Raw genomic sequence first — 20,666 nt, 5'->3', positions numbered from 1 at the left:
ACAGGTATTGTGTCAGATTTCCACGAACATTTTTTCATAGCCTTCTTTGAAAGTAAATCAAAGAAGGTTGAATCGGTTCATCTGGATACAACGTTTATTGACAGATACGTTTCATGATCATCTAAGTGACATCTTCAGTCTCAGCTGACTGCAGGTATCCCTGCCCTTATAAACAATACAGTGGCATAACGACCGAAACCAGTGACTAATTCATATGCAAATATGGACGTGACCATTAACTAGAGTTTCAGTTGCCATGTGTGCTTTCACAGAGGATTTGGGAATGTTTGCAATCACAACATTGTAAGATGGTGACAGATTTACTCTTAGCCCGCCCCCCCCCCCCTCGGTTCAGGGATGGTCGTTCCCTCTTCATATAGGTGGCCTCTTTGACTCCCCGTTCAAACCAGAGTTCCTCCCTATCCCTATAGGCATGACTGGCGACTGGCCTGTATGGGTGTAGACTGCGGAGTCCTGGCCAGATCTGTCAGCTCGTCTGTGTTGTGCCATCCTCTTGGCCAGCGTCTGTTTAGCAAATAAATTCAATTCAATGTATAAGTCACGGCAATCCTCCGGGCACTTAACAGCGTACACTATATTGCTCTGTTTGTGCCAAGGGACCCGATCCATTCCTTGGGGTGGACCAACTTCTGGTGTAGCGTGTTTTGGGGTTTGAAAGCAACTGAGACGCGATGTTGGAAAAATACACGTCTTGGTTTTTCCGACACCCCCGCCAATCACCACTTATTTTGAAAGTACAATGAATCTGGGTCACAACTAATTAACTGTGGACTATGAGGGGCCATAAATATCAGTTGCTCAAGTCCAACTTAAGTAATAAATGTTTGACATTTTCTATACCATAGATCCGGATGAGCTGTAGAGGGAACACAAAAAACCAAACACCAGACATGGTAGGCCCAGGATTCATTTATTGTAAACCATAGCTTGCAAAAAAACAGGAAGGAAAAGAACACCGATTGACACACAGCAAGATCCTATACAGAGGAAAAGACATCACATACAAACGTGTGTTTTTCTCGAGTTTAACAACCACAAAGTTCCTCTTTTATGAGGTCAAGCGCCACTTGCCTCTGTGCATGTAGTCCTTACAAATAACATGAGAAATAATGGTTATTGAATGCCAGGCTCAGAGGTGTTACACTATTTTGGATCTCTGGATGTGATCTGAATATAGCTGTTTGCATCCGACACATTAAGAATATCAAAATACCACAATTTTGAATTCTCTTCGTGAAAAAAAAAGGCTAAAAAACTTTTAGCAGGCATATATCTGTTCACAAAATCTTTGAATCTTTGAACTCAAGAGCACATATCTACAATTATAGAGGTTATGCTAACTTTCATAGACAAGGCAAGATGGTCAAAGATTAGGATTCAAAAATGGTACTTAAATGAAACAAATCCTTTTTGATTAAAAATGAACAAGCAATGCTGTGGTTTCCTTCAGTTTGTTTGTAGGTCTGCTTACTTTTTAACTTTTAACAACTCCCTGAGATCTTTGGATTATTTGAATTGATTTCATGGTTTACTTATTTTATGGATTTTTACCCGATCATCCATCGTTGGATTTAGCCCTCAGCTGATGGCGCTGACGGCTAACTTCCATTGTCTTTTCCTCATTTACATATCCAGCTCCCTGGTATACTCCTGAACTCCATCAAATGAAATCCTGTTAAGTGTCAGATCGAAAGACTGCAAGAAAACTGATTTAACAGTGCATCTCCAAGCCTCCACAGACTACCTTCAACGATGCAAAGACGCTCTTATCACAGCCCGGTCCACACTTTGGCTCCACCAATCCCAAGGCTCTCTTTTCCACAATAAACAAACTTCTCAAACCCAGTGACGATACATCCGATTCCTTCACAGTTAACAAGTGCAACGCTTTCTTTTAATTTTTCCAAATCAAAATTGACACCATCTAGCAACGTGACCACCTCCCCCACCCTCTCCACCTTCTCATCCATATCCATTCTTTTACCACATAGCCCCTGTCAAAGTTCTCCCCTGTGTCCCTAATGGAGCTGTCCAACCTTATGGTAGGAATGAGAAGCTCCACTTGTCTGCTGGGTCCCATCCCTTCCAATCCTGTTAAGGACTATCTCCCAGCTATCTCCTCACTCATTGCAGAAATCATTAACTCTGGTTCAGTCCGTATACTTAGATTGGCTGCTGTCACCCCCATCCTCAAAAGGCCTGGACTCAACTCTGATATTATGAGCAATTTCCAGCCCATCTCCAATCTCCCCTTTCTGTCAAAAATTAATACTGGAACCTATGACCAATGACCTCCTCCTCTTCTCACTCTGGCCACCTCAGCATTCCCATCCTCCTCAACCTCACTGCAGCTTTCAACACCATCAACCACACCATTCTTTTCTCCAGCCTTGAATCTTCCCTCAACATCACTGGTACTGCCCTCTCCTAGCTGAAGTCATATCTCACAAACAGACAACAGTTCATCAGCATCAGCAACTGCACATCCTTTACTGCTCCTCTGTCCCAAGGTGTCCCCAGGATTCAGTGCTTGGTCCTCTCCTGTTCACCCTTTACAAGCTCCCCCTTGGTAACATTATACGTCATCATGGTCTCAACTTCCACTGCTATGCTGATGACGTCCACTAAATCCATCGCCACTACAACTTACTCCAGTCTGACCAACTGCCTCATTGAAATTAAATCATGGATGCAAGCAAACTTCCTCAAACTAAATTGTGATAAATCTGACATGATCATCAGTCCCAATTCTCTTACCAAAACCACTCACAAGTTCTGCCTCACCATTGATAACTCTACTCTGTCTCTATACCCACACATTCGCAACCTTGGAAGATTTTTCAACAGCAACCTCTTCTTTGGACACCATGTCAATCTACTCGCCATAATTGCCTTTTTCCACCTAAAACATAGCTCATCTCCACTCATCACTCTCCTTTTCTGCTGCCGAAACTTTGATCCATGCCGTCATCACATCCAGAATTGACTACTGTAACAGCATTCTCTATGGCACATCATCCAAAGTCCTAAACAAACTCCAGTACATCCAGAACACTGCTGCTCGCCCACTCCCATGACCACATCACCCATCCTCCAGAACCTTTCCCCTCACTCATGAAGGCCTCCATAACCAGGCTCCCTCCTACCTCACCAACCTGCTCCACTACCATACTCCTTCCCACAGCCTTCGCTTCTCTGATGCCAATCTCCTGTCTCCACTGCACAGGACCAAGCACTGGACCTGGGGCAACAGAGCATTCTCCATAGCTGCCCCTCCCTCTGGAATGTTCTGTAAACACATCAGAGACTGCACCGATCTGTCAATTCAATCAAAGCTCACCCTTTCAGATGTCTGTATGTGTGCTCAATAATCCAGGTAAGAAAATCACAGAAAGTTGAATCAGTTCATCTGGACACGTGTATTGAGAGATGTGTCATCACTCATCTAAGTGACTTCTTCAATCTCAACTGACTTGAGACTGAAGAAGTCACTTAAATGAATAGTGAAACGTTTCTCTCAATAAACGTTGTGTCCAGATGAACTGATTCAACTTTCTCTGATCACCTTTTCAGAAGTGCTTTTAATGTGTATTTTGTGTTATATGTTTTGGTGTGTTGCGCTTATGTTTATTTTAACTTATGTAAGGAGTCCGAGTACATTGAAAAGCGCTCTGTAAATAAAATGTATTATTCACTGTTGTTCTCGGGAACAAGAATGCAGCTACAGATTCCCTAAACAATGGAGCCAACTGCATTTTAGTTGCTGTCTCTGAGCTGACACTCCCCTCGCAGCTTCCTGATATCAGACAGAATTGGCATCTCGCTACACTCCATTTCCATTTCCAGTCATTGATATTGCTTCTACTCTTAACAGATTTCCGTAGGGGATTGGGATTTGATTTTCCCTAACCAGTCACTAAAGACCAGCGTCTTGATGCATGCTCAATAATCCAGGTAAGAAAATCAAAGACGTTTTACACTATGTCTTCTCAATATCAACCGAAATAGTTTTTTCTAAGCTCATTCTGCTTCACTCTTAAAACCCCAGCAAAACCAGCATGGCTGCGCGTTAGCGTAAAAAAAAAAGAGATTCAGGCAGATGCGTTGGTCTCTAGCCAGAGAAGATTGAACTAGTTCATCTGGATACGTTATTTGTCAGATACGTTTCATCACTCAACTAAGTGACATCTTCGGTCTAAACTGACTGCAGGCATCCCCACCCATCATAAACAACACAGTACAATACAGTTGTCTAACGACCGAAACCATCGACCGGTTTCATATGCAAATATGGGTTAGAGTGTCAAAGGCCATGTGTTCTATTCAGAGAGACCGTCCCTGAATGGGGGGGGGGGGGTAAGAGCACATCTGTCGCCTTTTTTACAATGCTGTGATTGCAAATAATCCTCTCCCCAGTCCTCTGTGAATAGTACACACTGCCATTGAAACTCTAGTTAATGGTCACACCCATATTTGCAAATAAAACTGTTCGTTGGTTTCAGTCGTTATCCATATGTCGCCATTTTACGATGCTGTGATTGCAACATTTCCTACATGTTGAGATATGACACCAGTGTATTTGTATGACTAATGTGTTACTGTACTATTATTTTGTTTACGACTTTGTTTGTCCACAAGTGGGCGGTGTGGCGCTTGCATGCGCGGATTGATTACGTCACTGAGACGCTGTTCATTTTCTTCTTCTCCCCAAACTACCGAAAATACGAAGGCTTCATTTTTTCCCTCCAGCAGAAGTTCGGTAGTCAGTACGATTCTTTATAACGGTTTAATAATCCACTTCATCTGCGCAGAGATAGACATAAAGTATTAGTCTAGTCTTCTAACAGGTTATGGGCCCAGATAACGTTTGATTATTTAGTAGTTTGATAAAAGAAGTACACGAAGTGTGATAACCTCGGATGGCGGGATGCGCGCAGGTTAGCACGGAGTAGCAAATTGGCAAGTGTGAAGCTAGTTAGCATCGAGAGAGGCTATCGGGAAGCTAACGGAACGCTAAGCTAACGCTACCTAGGGAGATGGAGCGGAAAAAGAGCAGGTGGCCCACATTCAACGGACAGGCCGATGAGTATGAACTGTGGGAAGAGCGAATGCTCTGTTGCATGCATGGTGTGGGGCTGAAAACCACCATCCTTACCGAGCCCGCGGGACCTTTGACAGCGGAAGAGCAGGCCCTAGACGAGGAGCGGAACGCGGACGCCTACTGCGCATTGGCGCCTTTATTGGACAACACAAGCTTGGGACTGATCTTCAGAGAAACGAAGAACAACGGTAGAGAGAGTCTACGGGTGTTGCGGGAACATTACATTGGTAAGGGCAGACCCCGGATTGTCTGTATGTAACATTGACTGGGCTAAAAAAAAAGCTGATAATGAGACGATAACCGAATACATTATCCGAGCTGAACAAATCATTACGGCTCTCAAAGGGGCGGGAGAAGCACCGAGTGAGGGACTAATGATGGCCATGGTGATGAGGGGGTTACCCGAGAGATATAAGCCATTCACTCTAATGGTGACACATGGCGACAGTGAGTTGACATTGGGACAATTTAAGGCCAAATTGAGAAACTTTGAGGCGGCAGAAGATGTAGCTAATGCTACATCATCGGACGAGACGTCCGAGAGGGTGATGAAGGCCCACGCAGCGCCTAAGAAAAAGCCAGTGAAACGCTGTGAGGGAGATGATGAACAAACAGTGTGCTGGCGATGCGGTGACAAAGGCCATCGGAAATCGGACTGTTCACGCAGCGTGTGGTGCAGCTTCTGCCGGATCAAGGGTCACACGGACAAAGTGTGCAAGAAGAAGGACCGCGCTGATGGAGCCAGGTGTGCACGCGAGCAAGGTGGCGGCGGCGGTGGTGGTCACGGAGCAGGTCGAGGTCAGGGACCGGGGAATGCTGCGGAAGAAGAGAACTACATCTTCTGAGTGCAGGCTGGAGAGACCAGCTCAGCAGGACCAGGACGACGGCAACAGTTCAAACCAGGATTGATTGTGGACTGTGGGGCTTCTTCCCACATAGTCAATGATAAGAAGAAGTTCAAGAGCTTTGACAGCTCGTTCGAGCCAGAGAAACACTGCATGGAGCTGGCGGACGGTAAGCGCACCTTTGGTGTGGTGCAGGGCAGGGGAGATGCTACGGTATGTCTGCTCGACAGTGAGGGGCGACGGTGTAGAGTGACACTGCGGAACGCACTATATATTCCATCGTACCCCCAAGAGCTCTTCTCTGTGAAGTCTGCGACAGGACACGGAGCCAGTGTGTTCTTCGAAGAGGGCAGAGATGCCCTGATGTCACCGGATGGTACCAGGTTTGACATTTTTGTACAGGGGAAAATGTACTATTTGCAAACTGAATGTGTTGTTGAAAAGTGCCATCTGAGCCATGATATAGAAACTTGGCATGAGATAATGGGCCACTGCAACTATGACGATATCATAAAGCTACAGGATATCACTGACTGTATGCATATAAAGGGTAAAGTGTGTAAACCTGACAAAGAGTGTGCAGTATGCATAGAAGGGAAGTTTACCCAAAACAGGAACAGGAAATCTACAGACAAAGCCAAGACACCACTGGAGTTGGTAAACACTGATTTAGCCGGTCCTGTGGCAAACGAGTCCATTAATGGTTTCAGGTACATGCAATCATTTACAGATGTGTGCACAGGGGCAGTGTGTGTTTATTTCTTAAAAACAAAGAGTGACACAGTGCACGTGACCGAGAAATTTCTGGCAGATGTAGCTCCCTATGGGACAGTGAAATGCATAAGGTCAGATAATGGAACTGAGTTTACAGGCAAGGAGTTTCAAACCCTGTTGAGACGGAACAAAATAAGACAAGAGACGTCCTGCCCATACTCTCCCCATCAAAATGGCGTTGCAGAGAGAGAAGGACGCACACTATTCGAGATGGCAAGGTGTATGCTAATAGATAGTGGTCTACCAAAGAGCCTCTGGCATTATACGGTACAGGAGGCAGCCCACACCAGAAACAGATGCTTCAACGAGCACACAGGCACTACGCCATACACGGCAATGACAGGAAAAAAGTGCAACATGGCTAGAATGCAAAAGTTCAGGACAGAACTCTATGCTTACCAGCAGGACAAGGGAAAGTTAGATTCTAGATGTGAGAGGGGGCGTTTTGTAGGACACGACAAGAATAGCCCGGCCTACCTAGTCTACTACCCTGACCAAGAGAAAGTACAGAAACACAGACTAGTTAAATTTGTACACAAGGCAACTAGTGAAAATGAGACTCAGACACCAGGTATACACCCAGAAGACTGGGTAAGAGAGAGAAAGTCTGTTGAGACAGCTGCAACTCAGCCTAGAGTACAGAAAAATGTAGACTGACAGTACACAGTCAGCACCCGAGGATGATGACGAGGAGCACCCAAGGGTGACATCACAAGCCTCAGCCAGTGGGAGGTACCCCCAAAGGGAACGCAACCCTCCGAGATATCTGATTGACTATAGTCAGGGCGACAGTGATGACAGCTCACTCACTACTATAGATTATGCATACAGGGCAGTGTGCGGTGTCCCTCTGACCTTTAAAGAGGCCATGGAATCGCCAGAATCAGAAAAGTGGTCCAGGGCAATGGACGAGGAAATGGAGTCTCTAAGAGACAACAAAACATTCACCCTTATGAAATTGCCAGAGGGCAAGAAAACAGTGGGAGGAAGGTGGGTGTATCTGATAAAGACAGATATAGACGGACACGACAAGTACAAGGCTCGATTTGTAGCAAAGGGATATAGCCAGAGAGCTGGGGTGGATTATGGAGAGACATTTTCGCCAACAGCCAACCTAACAAGTGTTCGAGTGCTTCTACAGAAGGCGGCTCAGTATGACTTGATTTTACACCAGATGGATGTAAAGACGGCCTATCTTCATGCTCCCATAGACTATGACATATACATAGAACAACCTGAGGGTTATATTGAGAAGGGAGAAAAACTAGTGTGTAAACTAGAGAAGTCAATCTATGGCCTCAAGCAGTCAGGCCGCAATTGGAACTTACTGTTACACGAGTGTTTGACAGGTGATGGTTTTACACAAAACCAATCAGACCATTGTGTGTACTCCAAGGAGTCAAAGGAAAGGATGTCATTGGTGTATTGCCCTACAGACGAAATGGTTGCAGATGTAATGACGAAGCCCACATCCAAGGTAAAACTGAAGACATTTGCTAAAGCAATGTTTGGTGTGTGAAATGTGAGTGGTATGGGTTATACCAAGTTTTTTTTTTTTAATTTTGTTCTGTGAATATGAAAAGGTATACAGTAAGCTCATGATTCATAAGTGGGAGTGTTGAGATATGACACCAGTGTATTTGTATGACTAATGTGTTACTGTACTATTATTTTGTTTACGACTTTGTTTTTCCACAATTGGGCGGTGTGGCGCTTGCATTCGCGGATTGATTACGTCACTGAGACGCTGTTCATTTTCTTCTTCTCCCCAAACTACCGAAAAAACGAAGGCTGCATTTTTTCCCTCCAGCAGAAGTTCGGTAGTCAGTACGATTCTTTATAACGGTTTAATAATCCACTTCATCTGCGCAGAGATAGACATAAAGTATTAGTCTAGTCTTCTAACACTACAGACTGTGCGATTTGGGCCGTCTCAGACGAAAGATGACTAAACGTGTCGATATCTTTGGTCGTGGCTCCAAAACGGTGGTCCTATGTCGCACTGTGAGACAGGTTCAAAGACGGCCGTTATTACGGTTTTGCGACCGAAGATAACCTGGGACAAAAGTCTGACTGTCAATTTAGGATTACCGTCTCACAATGTGACTGCTGCTACGACCTACGTCTACTAACCAACCAATAGAAATGCAGCACGAAATGACGCACTGATCAAAGCGACGCAGAATCTTTGCTGTCGCTAAACACAAATAGCGTCTGTGACCCAAATGCGATTGATGCAACAAAACGAGCTGCGGCGACTATTGAAATGACTCGATTCGTGCTTGGCGTCATGTTGCTCTACCAGCGACGTAGATTGATTGCGCGCGGTGATGAGACAAGCACCCTGATGACATATCGCAGTGTGGCTTACAATAAATTTAAGGATTGCTAAAATCGCACAGTCTGTAGGAGGCTTAATCCTCTGTAAATAGTACACATGGCCTTTGAAACTCTAGTTAAGGGTCACGCCCATATTTGCATATGAAACAGGTCGTTGGTTTCGGTCGTTATGCAACTGTATTGTTTATAAGGGTGAGGATACCAGCAGTCAGTTTAGACTGAATAAGTCACTTGATGAGTGAGGAAACGTATCCAGATGAACTGATTCAACCTTAACAATTTGACAACGGCGTTAAGTCCCACTCATAGCACTGATTGGATAATCGCCTTTTCAACCGAGAAAGCAGTGTTTCATGTCACGATGCCAGACCAGAAGAATCAGTGAACTTGGTGGATTCGGGAGATTCAAAAGTCTGGACCCAGGCATCTTTCAGTTTATCTGACCAACATTTCCATGCGTTTTTTCCCCCACTTCTTATCGTCCGTTGATGTGTATCGGTGTGCCCTGTTCCTTTATTAAGCAAGTGCATAGAGACGTTTGAACAATAATTGGTCACAATTAAAGATACAATAGCGTCTTAATTGTATTTTCACTTATAAATACACAAAACTAAAAAAAACTTTTGTTGAGGGGCTAATGAGTGGTTAAAAGAGTAGTGAAAAGTCGTGTTGTAAAACAAAAAATCCCGAGTTCAAAATCATTTTATTGAGGAATCGGCCAGTTTTTGTTCTCAATCAATCTGAACAATTTATTGTAAAAATTCTGGATAAAAACCATGCGTGGTGCATCAGATCTACATGATGAGCCAATGCATCCTCTGTTTTATTGTTCAAAGTATGGTTTATAAAAAAGAATAATTCCATTTTACTTTAAAAAAAAAGTCTCTTGAACACAAATGTCCACATCGACATTTGTTGACTTTTGAACAATAATTGGTCACAGTCAAAGATACAACAGCTTCTTAATTTTATTTTCAGTTTTAAATACAAAAAACTTTTCAAAAGCACTTTTGTTGAGGGGCTAATGATGATAGTGGGAGTATTGCTGAGTAGTTAAAACAGTCACGTTGTAAAAAAAAAAAATCCTGAGTTCAATCCTTTTATCGAGGAATCGTCCACTTTTTGTTCTCAATCAAACTGTTCTATTTATTGTAAAAATTCTGGATAGAAACACTGACACAGTGCATTAAATCTACATGATGAGCCAATGCATCCTCTGTCTTCTTGTTCCAAGTATGGTTTAAAAAGAAAAACAAACAGAATTTCCATTTCACTTGAATTTTTCTTTTCGTCTCGTGAACACAAATGTTCACATCGACATTTGTTAAGTGTTCCCGTGTTAATTTGATGTTCTAGCTGGGTTGCAGTCCATGTTTTGTTCGCACTTGTAATGTCCATCAGCGATGTTTACCGACATGAAAGACAGTTGAGATTATTTGTGGTATTATTGTAATTTTGTTTGACTGGGTTATAAGTTTTTTTTATTAATGAATTAATAGTGCTTCACAGATTTCATCCATATTAGATTGAGCTCACAAGATAATAATAAATAAAAAAGACTGCAGAGAAATCTAGTCAGGGAGACAAAAAAAAATTCAAATATCAGTTGTCAGAGAACTAACTTTTGACTCAGAAGAGATGTAAAAGATACGATTTTTGTGAATAATGTGGAAGATAACAATAACAAGTGTATTGTGACACTTCACTGCTGCATTCAGGCCACAAAAAACACACTTACAGCAAAAAAGGAAGTCAACCTGTAAAAAAGCAGCTCAAGTTCCATCCAGGAACACTTGATAAAATGGCTGTGCATTGGCAATAACTTGCAACATGTCAAATGTTGTATGTCACACTGGCCTTTGTGTACAAATTATCCCTCCCTCACGGCTTCTTTTACAATATAATGCAAAAGGGAATGTTAGACTGTTGTGTAATTGCAACAACTTTGGTTGGGCAGTTGTACAATTCTGTATGTCTACAACAAAATATGGATAACAAAAAAAAAAAATAATGTGTTCACACTATATAAACAGGAATAGTGGGAAAATTTCTACAGACATTGCCAGTTTTACGTATGAATACCTGAAGCACAAGTAGGACATTGTCAGATGAAACCTGAAAACTTGTTCTGCAGGTGTACAAAAAAGAAAATTCCAAGCTTCATGTAAAATTCCTCCTTAAAATGTGTCTGCAAGTTCACTTGGCAGAAGTAAAATTTCTTTAGTCATGTAGCCAAATTTCACTCATTATCCTATTCATTCATAACAAACAACCCTCAAGCACCTAAAACAGAGACATCGCTTCATGGAGAGAAAAAAAATCCTTTCAACCATCAACAGTTTCAAATCAGCACCTTTTCACTTTGGTGGTGGATTTACTGTTTAACCATACCGACATACAAAAGTGCATTTTAAGACCTTACGTCTTAGAATCAAATAAATTATCTCGAAAGAGCAACAACTAATTTTAAGCACCGTAGACCCAAGCAAATATGACTTGATTAACAAGTTTTGTTTGAGCCAGGGTGTTTTGTCTGATCACCATCCTTGCACAGCTCGTATGCAACTGTCAGTATTGTAAAATTACTGGTAGTAAGGGTTTGCAGACAATGAAAGAGAAATGCAATATATCCAACTCATTAAAAATAATAAGAAGAAGAAGAAAAAAAATCCCCTCAGTCTCTGTAGCGTACCTCTGCCCTAAGCTCCTTGGAAACATAGTTGAGCAATGCAGCCGTGACCTGCTGCTGCAGTGTAGCATTGCCCATCACCAGTGCAACAAGCTGGGCAGCATCGGTCCAGTTTAGGTTGCCAAGGATGGCCATGATGTCCGAGTAGAGCTTCTTCTGCTGGGAAGGGGGCAGCTCCATCAAGATCTGGGGAAGAGGCTTAAACTGGCCACTGGTCAGCCAGCTGCCCAACAGACCACCCACTGCACCACCTGGTAGGGAATAAGAGGGGTAAAAGCAGAGAAGTAAATACTGTACATGAAAATACTGTAGAATCTGTCTGAAAGCAGATTTTTTTCTTCATCTGTGACTGTTAATTTTTGCTTTTTTGAACGTTGTAAAAATCCTTGATTAAAATATCTCCCCTGAAGCTTCCTTATCAATTTCTTAACATACATGGGCACTCAGACAACCATTACTGTTGGATATCGATGACTCAATACATTATTTGAGTTGAGAAAATGGAGGAGAGCAAAGACAAAAAGAGACTGGAGTCCAAAACTGGCAGAAGATATCTGAAGTTTAGGGCCAATTTCAACTGAAACGCAAAGAAAACACAATTGTGTGCAAGCAGTGCAAAGCTGAACTTGCTTACCACAACAGGACAATGTCCATACTGGAGCACCTCAACAGAAAGCAGTCTGCCTACCAATTCATAATTTCAACTGACTGGCACCTCTGTACACAAGGTTCTCTTACATTAAAAAGGACATGATAAAAATAGGGACAACATAATGGAAGAGATAAAAAAAAAAGCATACCATAAAGAAGAAGCTATTACATTATAGTGGGCAACAGCGGGGAACCAGTGTAAATTGTATGCCAAAGGGTTCCATTGTTGCTCTTAAATAAGACACTTATAAGGAACACATTTTTGCTATGCAGTTAACACAATTAAACATCAGTATAATCAATACATTATTCTAAAGTCATTAGCCCCAATTCCTATTTAGTTGGTGAATTACACATCTAGATTTTTATTTTTTAATATTCTTGGTATGGATATAGTGGGGTTTTTTTTACAATTCCAAGACATTGTGTCTATATCTTTGTCTTTATGTTGTGTCCCACCTAAAAAAAAAACAAACTAATATGTGCACACCTACTTGGCCAGCAATAACAATTTAAACTTGAATCGATCAAGTTCAATATCAACTTGTCAAGCATGTCTATGTGATCCTGTAAAAAGCGTATGTATCATAAATAACTAAAAAAAAAGGAAATGGCGCTAACTGGTGCTACAAGTTAGACAATTATATTTGATTTATTTGGCAAATTCCGCAACTGGAAATGTGAACCAACCAGTGATGGAGCAGGGGTGGGGGTGGCTTCACGTGCTACAGCCCCGAAAGTTTTCTCAAAAGCCCCGAATCTTTTACATTTTTAAAATAAGTTTAACGTTGTGTCATTTCCCTTCAGTCTCTCTGACTGGAACGGCAAATCAATGTAGCAAAAGTTCTATTACTGGAGAAATATCGCCACCTACAGGTCCACCCTAACAATGTCATGCTCCAAACGCAATCAAATCAATTCACAGACCCCCAGAAAGTTTAATCAATTCATCTGGACACAAAGTTTAGGGGGAGAAACATTTCATCACACATCTAAGTGACTTCATCCATCTCAGCTGACTGCAGGTATCCCCACGTGATGATTCCCAGGCAAATTCTAGTGTTATAAGAAGCTGCTTTTCCCCCCTCTGATTTCTAAGCAGATTTATGGACATTTGCAATACGCATTGGACATAATTGTATCAATAGAAAGTGTAAGTCACACTGAATGTAAAAATATTTGTATCATGTCTGTGTGGACAGGGAAGGAGGAAAAGAGAACAGAGTGATCAGGAGTAGATCAAATAAGTACGATAAAATAATATATACCCATGTTGTTTACCCTACAATGCTGTTCCCTAAATCTAATAACTTGAGCAAATGTTCTTCCGTTGGCCTGAAATTCAATTCAGAGTATTGAAGACCATATTTACTTGGCATTGTCGGGGATCCTTGATTTGCAATTAGAGCAGCCCGTATTATTATGGCAGTTGGGGAACAATTAGACACATAATAGGATGTAGACTCCATCCATCCATCCATTATCCAAACTGCTTATCCTGCTCACAGGGTCATGGGGATGCTGGAGCCTATCCCAGCAGTCACTGGGCGGCAGGCGGGGAGACATCCTGGACAGACTGCCAGGCAATCACAGGGAAGTAGACTCTACATGATAATTTTTTTCCTGGGACGCTATCATGTTTTTTTCCCAAATGAGGAAGATTTTCAGGCATTCTATTGTCTCAAATGGCTTGAAAAATAGTGCATATAGCTGCTGTAAAAGGGACATACTCCCCTGGGAACCCCTAGGTTTGGACTAAGCCCCAAATGTTTACAACATCTGACTCTGTCCCTGGAACCAACTCAAGCCTGGAACACAGTAGATTATTCAAGCACCAATTATAACCCAATTTGGCCATGCCGACGGATCTTAAATATCATGGAGAGTCTTCACTGGTCTGTGCAAAATAGGGCAGGTCACCCTGGAGAGTCAGCAGCGGTCATCTTGTAGTGTGAGGGGGGGCTTGGGATTCATATTGCTCTCCTCCTGTTTAAGACTGTGACCTTTCAGAGTTGTCATGATTATATCAAAACATGTTTGATTTTTATGATTGGAATCTGGATAAATCGGAGCTTGTCGTTAAGTGTGTGTGCCTCTATGACTGCAGTCAGAACAAGCCTACAACTGCAATTGGTGAAAATCAGTCATTAAATGCGTGATGCGGAGTCTTTACCCCAGTCGGTTATTTATTTTATTGTATTACTTTATTGAGCCCCATTGGGAAAGTCTTCCTCTGCATTTAACCCATCCTAGCTGTGTAGCTATGAGTAGTGGGCAGCCACCATGCAGTGCCCGAGGACCAACTTCAGTTCGTCTTGCCATGCCTCGGTCAGGGGCACAGACAGGAGTATTAACCCTAACATGCATGTCGTTTTGATGGTGGGGTAAACCGAAGCACCTGGAGAAAACTCACGCAGACACGGGGAGAAGATGCAAAGTCCACACAGAAAGGACCTGGGATGACCCCCACCCCCCCCAAGGTTGGATAACCCCGGGGTTTGAACCTAGGACCTTCTTGCTGTGAGGCGACAGCGTTAATTACTGCGCCACTGTGCCGCCCCAATTAGGAATATAAAACTCTCCCTATGTGTTCCTAGCTTTATGAATTAAACCCCACCCCATAACCTGACTTACCAACAGCGATTCCCGGAGGCCCACCAAACAGCCCCCCTAGTAAGGCAGATCCCCCTGCCACTACTGCTCCTTTGGCAGAGCTCCTCACTGCAACCATGATCTGCTGGTTGGCTGATACATCACAGCACAGTCGCATAACGTCCTCCATCCGCGGAGCCATGTCTGCACTGAGGTACTGAGGAGATGGGACAGCAGAAAGTGAACATCGATGGGTCTTCACTGAAATAATCAAGACAGCAGTTTTAAAGTAAATTGTAACATACAGCAATGGACAGAATTAAGTAACATTTAACCAACTTTTGAATATTTCCTCATGTAAAAGTTTCTTTTGCCCAGTGGTAACTGTCTGCTTTCAAAGTAAAAGACCTGCATGCCTCCAGGACCTTGAGGTGGGCAGGGAAGATTGTTGCTGACCCCTCCCACCCTGGACACTATTTTTTAGAGACGCTGCCCTCTGGCAGCCTGAGGTCCATCAGGACGAAAACCTCAACCCACAAGAACAGTTTCTTCCCTGTTGCAGCCAGAGTAATCAAAAAGATCCCTGGGGGGCAGGGTCCTGTTGGAAAATGTTACTTTAATTTTTTGCTGTTATATCATGTTTATTGGCCATGTAGGTTTGCACATACATGGACTTTGACTCCGGTTTCATGGCTCTCTCAGTGTATTTAACATACACTCACCGGCCACTTTATTAGGCACACCTGTCCAACTGCTCGTTAACGCAAATTTCTAATCAGCCAATCACATGGCAGCAACTCAATGCATTTAGGCATGTAGACATGGTCACGACGATCTGCTGCAGTTCAAACCGAGCATCAGAATGGGGAAGAAAGGTGATTTAAGTGACTTTGAACGTGGCATGGTTGTTGGTGCCAGACGGGCTGGTCTGAGTATTTCAAAAACTGCTGATCTACTGGGATTTTCACGCACAACCATCTCTAGGGTTTACAGAGAATGGTCCGAAAAAGAGAAAATATCCAGTGAGCAGCAGTTCTGTGGGCGAAAATGCCTTGTTGATGCCAGAGGTCAGAGGAGAATGGCCAGACTGGTTCGAGCTGACAGAAAGGCAACAGTAACTCAAATAACCACTCATTACAACCGAGGTATGCAGAAGAGCATCTCTGAACGCACAACACGTCGAACCTTGAGGCAGATGGGCTACAGCAGCAGAAGACCACACCGGGTGCCACCCCTGTCAGCTAAGAACAGGAAACTGAGGCTACAATTTGCACAGGCTCACCAAAATTGGACAATAGAAGATTGGAAAAACGTTGCCTGGTCTGATGAGTCTCGATTTCTGCTGCGACATTCGGATGGTAGGGTCAGAATTTGGCGTCAACAACATGAAAGCATGGATCCATCCTGCCTTGTATCAACAGTTCAGGCTGGTGGTGGTGGTGTAATGGTGTGGGGGATATTTTCTTGGCACACTTTGGGCCCCTTAGTACCAATTGAGCATCGTGTCAACGCCACAGCCTACCTGAGTATTGTTGCTGACCATGTCCATCCCTTTATGACCACAGTGTTCCAATCTTCTGATGGCTACTTCCAGCAGGATAACGCACCATGTCATAAAGCTCGAATCATCTCAGACTGGTTTCTTGAACATGACAATGAGTTCACTGTACTCAAATGGCCTCCACAGTCACCAGATCTCAATCCAGTAGAGCACCTTTGGGATGTGGTGGACCGGGTGATTCGCATCATGGATGTGCAGCCGACAAATCTGCAGCAACTGCGTGATGCTATCATGTCAATATGGACCAAACTCTCTGAGGAATGTTTCCAGTACCTTGTTGAATCTATGCCACGAAGGATTAAGGCAGTTCTGAAGGCAAAAGGCGGTCCAACCCGGTACTAGCAAGGTGTACCTAATAAAGTGGCCAGTGAGTGTAGAATAACAACACAACAATCTTCCGACATATACAAAAGAATTGACTTATACAGGCAAAATAACAGGTGATAAAGAACAATGGTGCAGAGAATATATCAGAGATGCTGAAATAGGTGTTAGCAGGTTACTTACATGCCTGAGGTAGATGGACATGACAGAGCAAACCAGTATACATACAATGTACAGTACAATGTATACAAAATGGTTGGATTCATATGACAGTGTTAAGCATTAATTTGAATGACAGCTCGCAGAAAGAAACTTTCTATATCTGGTTGTTTTAGGGTACAGTGCTCTGTAGCACCTACCAGAAGGGAGGAGTTGGAAAAGGTTGTGACCAGGGTGTGATGGGTCTGCATTGATGTTGCCTACCCGTTTCCTGAGTCTGGAGGTGTATAAGTCCTGAATGGAGGACAGGTTATCTATCTATCCATCTATCACATACTTGTTCCATTTTATTTAAGACAGTATTTTGCTTGTATTCTTAACTATACCAACAATGCCAAGCAAGATACCCACATGACAAGAAAAGAATTTCTGATTCTATAAAACAAACCTTGTTCTGATATGACTGGATCTGACTTGAAGTACTCCTGCAGAGCTGTGTATCAGTGAAATGGCAAAATCTGAAAGGGGTTTGAAAACATGACAGGGTTAAAAAAAAAAAGTCAAGTTTCTGTGTCCAACATAGTAGCAGCTAGTCAACACAAGCCATGTTAGCATTGTCAGTTACTTATTTACTTGTAGCTTAGTTTGCCTAAGTCTATGCTTTTGAGGAAAATCGACTAACCACATTAGTAAATCTTGCCTTAAGTATTCATCTTCACTGTCAAAGATATGTTGGCGCATACATAAGATCAGCCATAGTAATTATTTTAGGTTTACTCTGCCAAAACTGAGATTGATGCCACTTTACTGCTGCGTAGAGGCAGGTAGGTGACAGTGGTATTGATTGAGATGAATAGAAAAGAGAGAGAGCACTTGTTTGGAAAATTGTGTCACTATCATGACACATGTTCCACTCAAGTCTAGAATGAAATCACCTGGTAAGTCAATAATCCTTTTTTGACTTAAACGTATGTGAAAACCTGAAACTGAGAGAATGATTACTTTAATTTCAGTTATATCCCCGTGAATTACGGAGGTTAATCTTTTTTAAGATTTTGAAAGTAAGGTAAAGTAATGGGGCGTGCAGAAGAGGTGAAGAAGAGTGCAGGCAGGGTGGAGTGGGTGGAGAAGAGTGTCAGGAGTTATTTGCGACAGAAGGGTACCAGCAAGAGTTAAAGGGAAGGTTTACAAGATGGTTGTGAGACCAGCTATGTTGTATGGTTTGGAGACAGTGGCACTGATGAAAAGACAGGAGGTGGAGCTGGAGGTGGCAGAGTTGAAGATGCTAAGATTTTCACTGGGAGTGATGAAGAAGGACAGGATTAGGAAAGATTATATTAGAGGGACCACTCAGGTTGTACGGTTTGGAGACAAAGCAAGAGAAGCAAGATTGAGATGGCTTGGACATGTGTGGAGGAGAGATGCTGGGTATTTTGGGAGAAGGATGCTGAATATGGAGCTGCCAGGGAAAAGGAAAAGAGGAATGCCAAAGAGGAGGTTTATGGATGTGGTGAGAGAGGACGTGCAGATGGCTGGTGTGACAGAGGAAGATGCAGAGGAGAGGAAGAAATTGAAAGGATGATCTGCTGTGGCGACCCCTAATGGGAGCAGCCGAAAGTAATAGTAATAGAGAATCTTTTTTTAAGATTCTGAAGAGTTGCTTTCCCTGAGGTTTCTTCCTATTTTTTCTTCCTGTTAAAGGTTTTTTTTTTTAGGGCGTTGTTCCTTATCCGCGCGGCACGTTGGTGCAGTGGTTAACACGGTTGCCTCACAGCAAGAAAGTCCTGGGTTCGAGCCCCAGGGTAGTCCACCCTTGGTGGGTCGTCCTCTGTGTGGACTCTGCGTTTGTCTATGTAGGTTTCCTCTGGGGGCTCCGGTTTCCTCCCACAGCCCAAAGACATGCAAGTCAGGTGAATTGGCTGTACTAAATTGTCCCTAGGAATGAATGGGTGTGTGTGTGTGTGTGTGTGTGTGTGTGTGTGTGTGTGGGCCCTGTGATGGCCTGGCAGCCTGTCCGCCTGCTGCCCAATGACTGCTGGGATAGGCTCCAGCATCCCCCAACCCCGGCAGGGATAAGCAGCTTGGATAATTGATTTTTTAAACATTTTATTTAGATACTTTATTAATTCCCATGGGGAAATTATGCTCTGCATTTAACCCATCCTAGCCGTGTAGCTATGAGCAGTGGGCAGCCACCGTGCAGCACCCGGAGACCAACTCCAGTAGTCTTGCCATGCCTCAGTCAGGGGCACAGACAGTATTATATCCCTAACATGCATGTGTTTTTGATGGTGGGAGGAAACCGGAGCACCCGGAGGAAACCCATGTAGACACAGGGAGAACATGCAAACTCCACACAGAGGACGACCCTGGGCAGCCTGTCCAGGGTGTGTCCCTGCCTGATGCCCAATGACTGCTGGGATAGGCTCCAGCATCCCCGCGACCCTGAGAGCAGGATAAGTGGTTAAGATAACGGATGGATGGATGTTCCTTATCCGATGCGAGGGTCTAAGGGCAGGATGTTGTGTTGCTGTAAAGCCCCTTGAGGCAAATAAATTTGTGATATTGGGGGATGCAAATAAAATTTACTTGACCCCCCCCACCAACTCCTGTAAAAACCTGATTCACACCAAAGCTGTCAGATATTCAACGTAGGGGGAAAACTGGTGTTTTGTTTAGGGACTCGATGGTTGGTTGCATAGACACAATAGGCTAATCGACGCAAGCAATTTGTCGACGCACTTTGCAGTAGCAATTTTTTTTATTCTAAATGTAAAAAAAAAAACAATGTTTGTTTTTATTCTAAATGTGAAAAAGTTACAATAGGAAATCTGTTACACACCGTAGTTTGATCTCGTTGTCTTCACTGCAACAACGCTAAAGTTGGTTTTGAGAAACCGCTGTCACCGGCCTCCTGTCATTTGACTTGACAGGAGACTTGACTATAAGCATTTGACTTGGCTATAAGCAGACCAAAGTAACGTTATTACAAAGTGTCGATGGCAAAGAAAGAAAGAAAGAAAAGAAACTCTCACCGTCACTCCTTATACATAGAATCAGTGCGTACCGTATCCCACGTGAAATTGTGTGGACCGAGAACTGATTGGAATTTAGAGTTGGCCGCAAGGACTGATGGGATTGGACAGGGATACTTTACTTTTTTTAAAGAAATATAAATTATAGTAACAGTCGCAAATCGGTCTGATATAAAAAAACGTCACGTCACCTGTTATTTTCAAAAGCCTTTAAACATATATAACGTTTTGCTCTGAAACGCGACTTATTTCGCTTGTTATGTAGTTTTGTTGCAGTGTCATTCACCAAAGTTTGATAGTTCGTTGCAAAACGCTCAATATGGAAGCCACTTGTTTCCTACTCGGCCACAAAACATCTGTCAGTGGTATGAAATGTATCATGAATAATAGAGCAAAAATAAATAGCCGACTCACCGTAACACACCAATGGTTTAACGTGTAGCTATGAAGTGCTGGTTAACTTACTGGCTCGGTTAGAAGAGTGCTACAGTGGGGTGCCGCTCTATAAAGGATCGAGTCGCCGGAATAGCGCGAATTGAAAACACGCCCCGCCTTGCTGGGCGGGGTCTGGTGA

The 20,666-nt window shown here is 43.2% G+C and overlaps 1 protein-coding gene across 1 annotated transcript; it reads right to left on the bottom strand.

Moving 5' to 3' along the window:
* Nucleotides 1-9,790: 9,790 nt before the first annotated feature.
* Nucleotides 9,791-20,607, bottom strand: LOC130111558 (protein C19orf12 homolog). The gene is made up of 4 exons (XM_056278789.1): nt 20,507-20,607; nt 17,506-17,575; nt 15,056-15,230; nt 9,791-12,021 (listed from the first exon to the last, which is right to left on the bottom strand). The coding sequence occupies exons 3-4, from the start codon at nt 15,213-15,215 to the stop codon at nt 11,756-11,758; spliced, it is 426 nt and encodes a 141-aa protein (XP_056134764.1). The 5' UTR covers nt 15,216-15,230; nt 17,506-17,575; nt 20,507-20,607; the 3' UTR covers nt 9,791-11,755.
* Nucleotides 20,608-20,666: the final 59 nt, after the last annotated feature.

This window comes from Lampris incognitus, chromosome 4 (assembly GCF_029633865.1).
Source record: "Lampris incognitus isolate fLamInc1 chromosome 4, fLamInc1.hap2, whole genome shotgun sequence".
Classification (NCBI taxonomy): Eukaryota; Metazoa; Chordata; class Actinopteri; order Lampriformes; family Lampridae; genus Lampris; species Lampris incognitus.
Note: the sequence above shows the minus strand (reverse complement) of the source record. Positions and strands in the feature narration are given on the sequence as shown.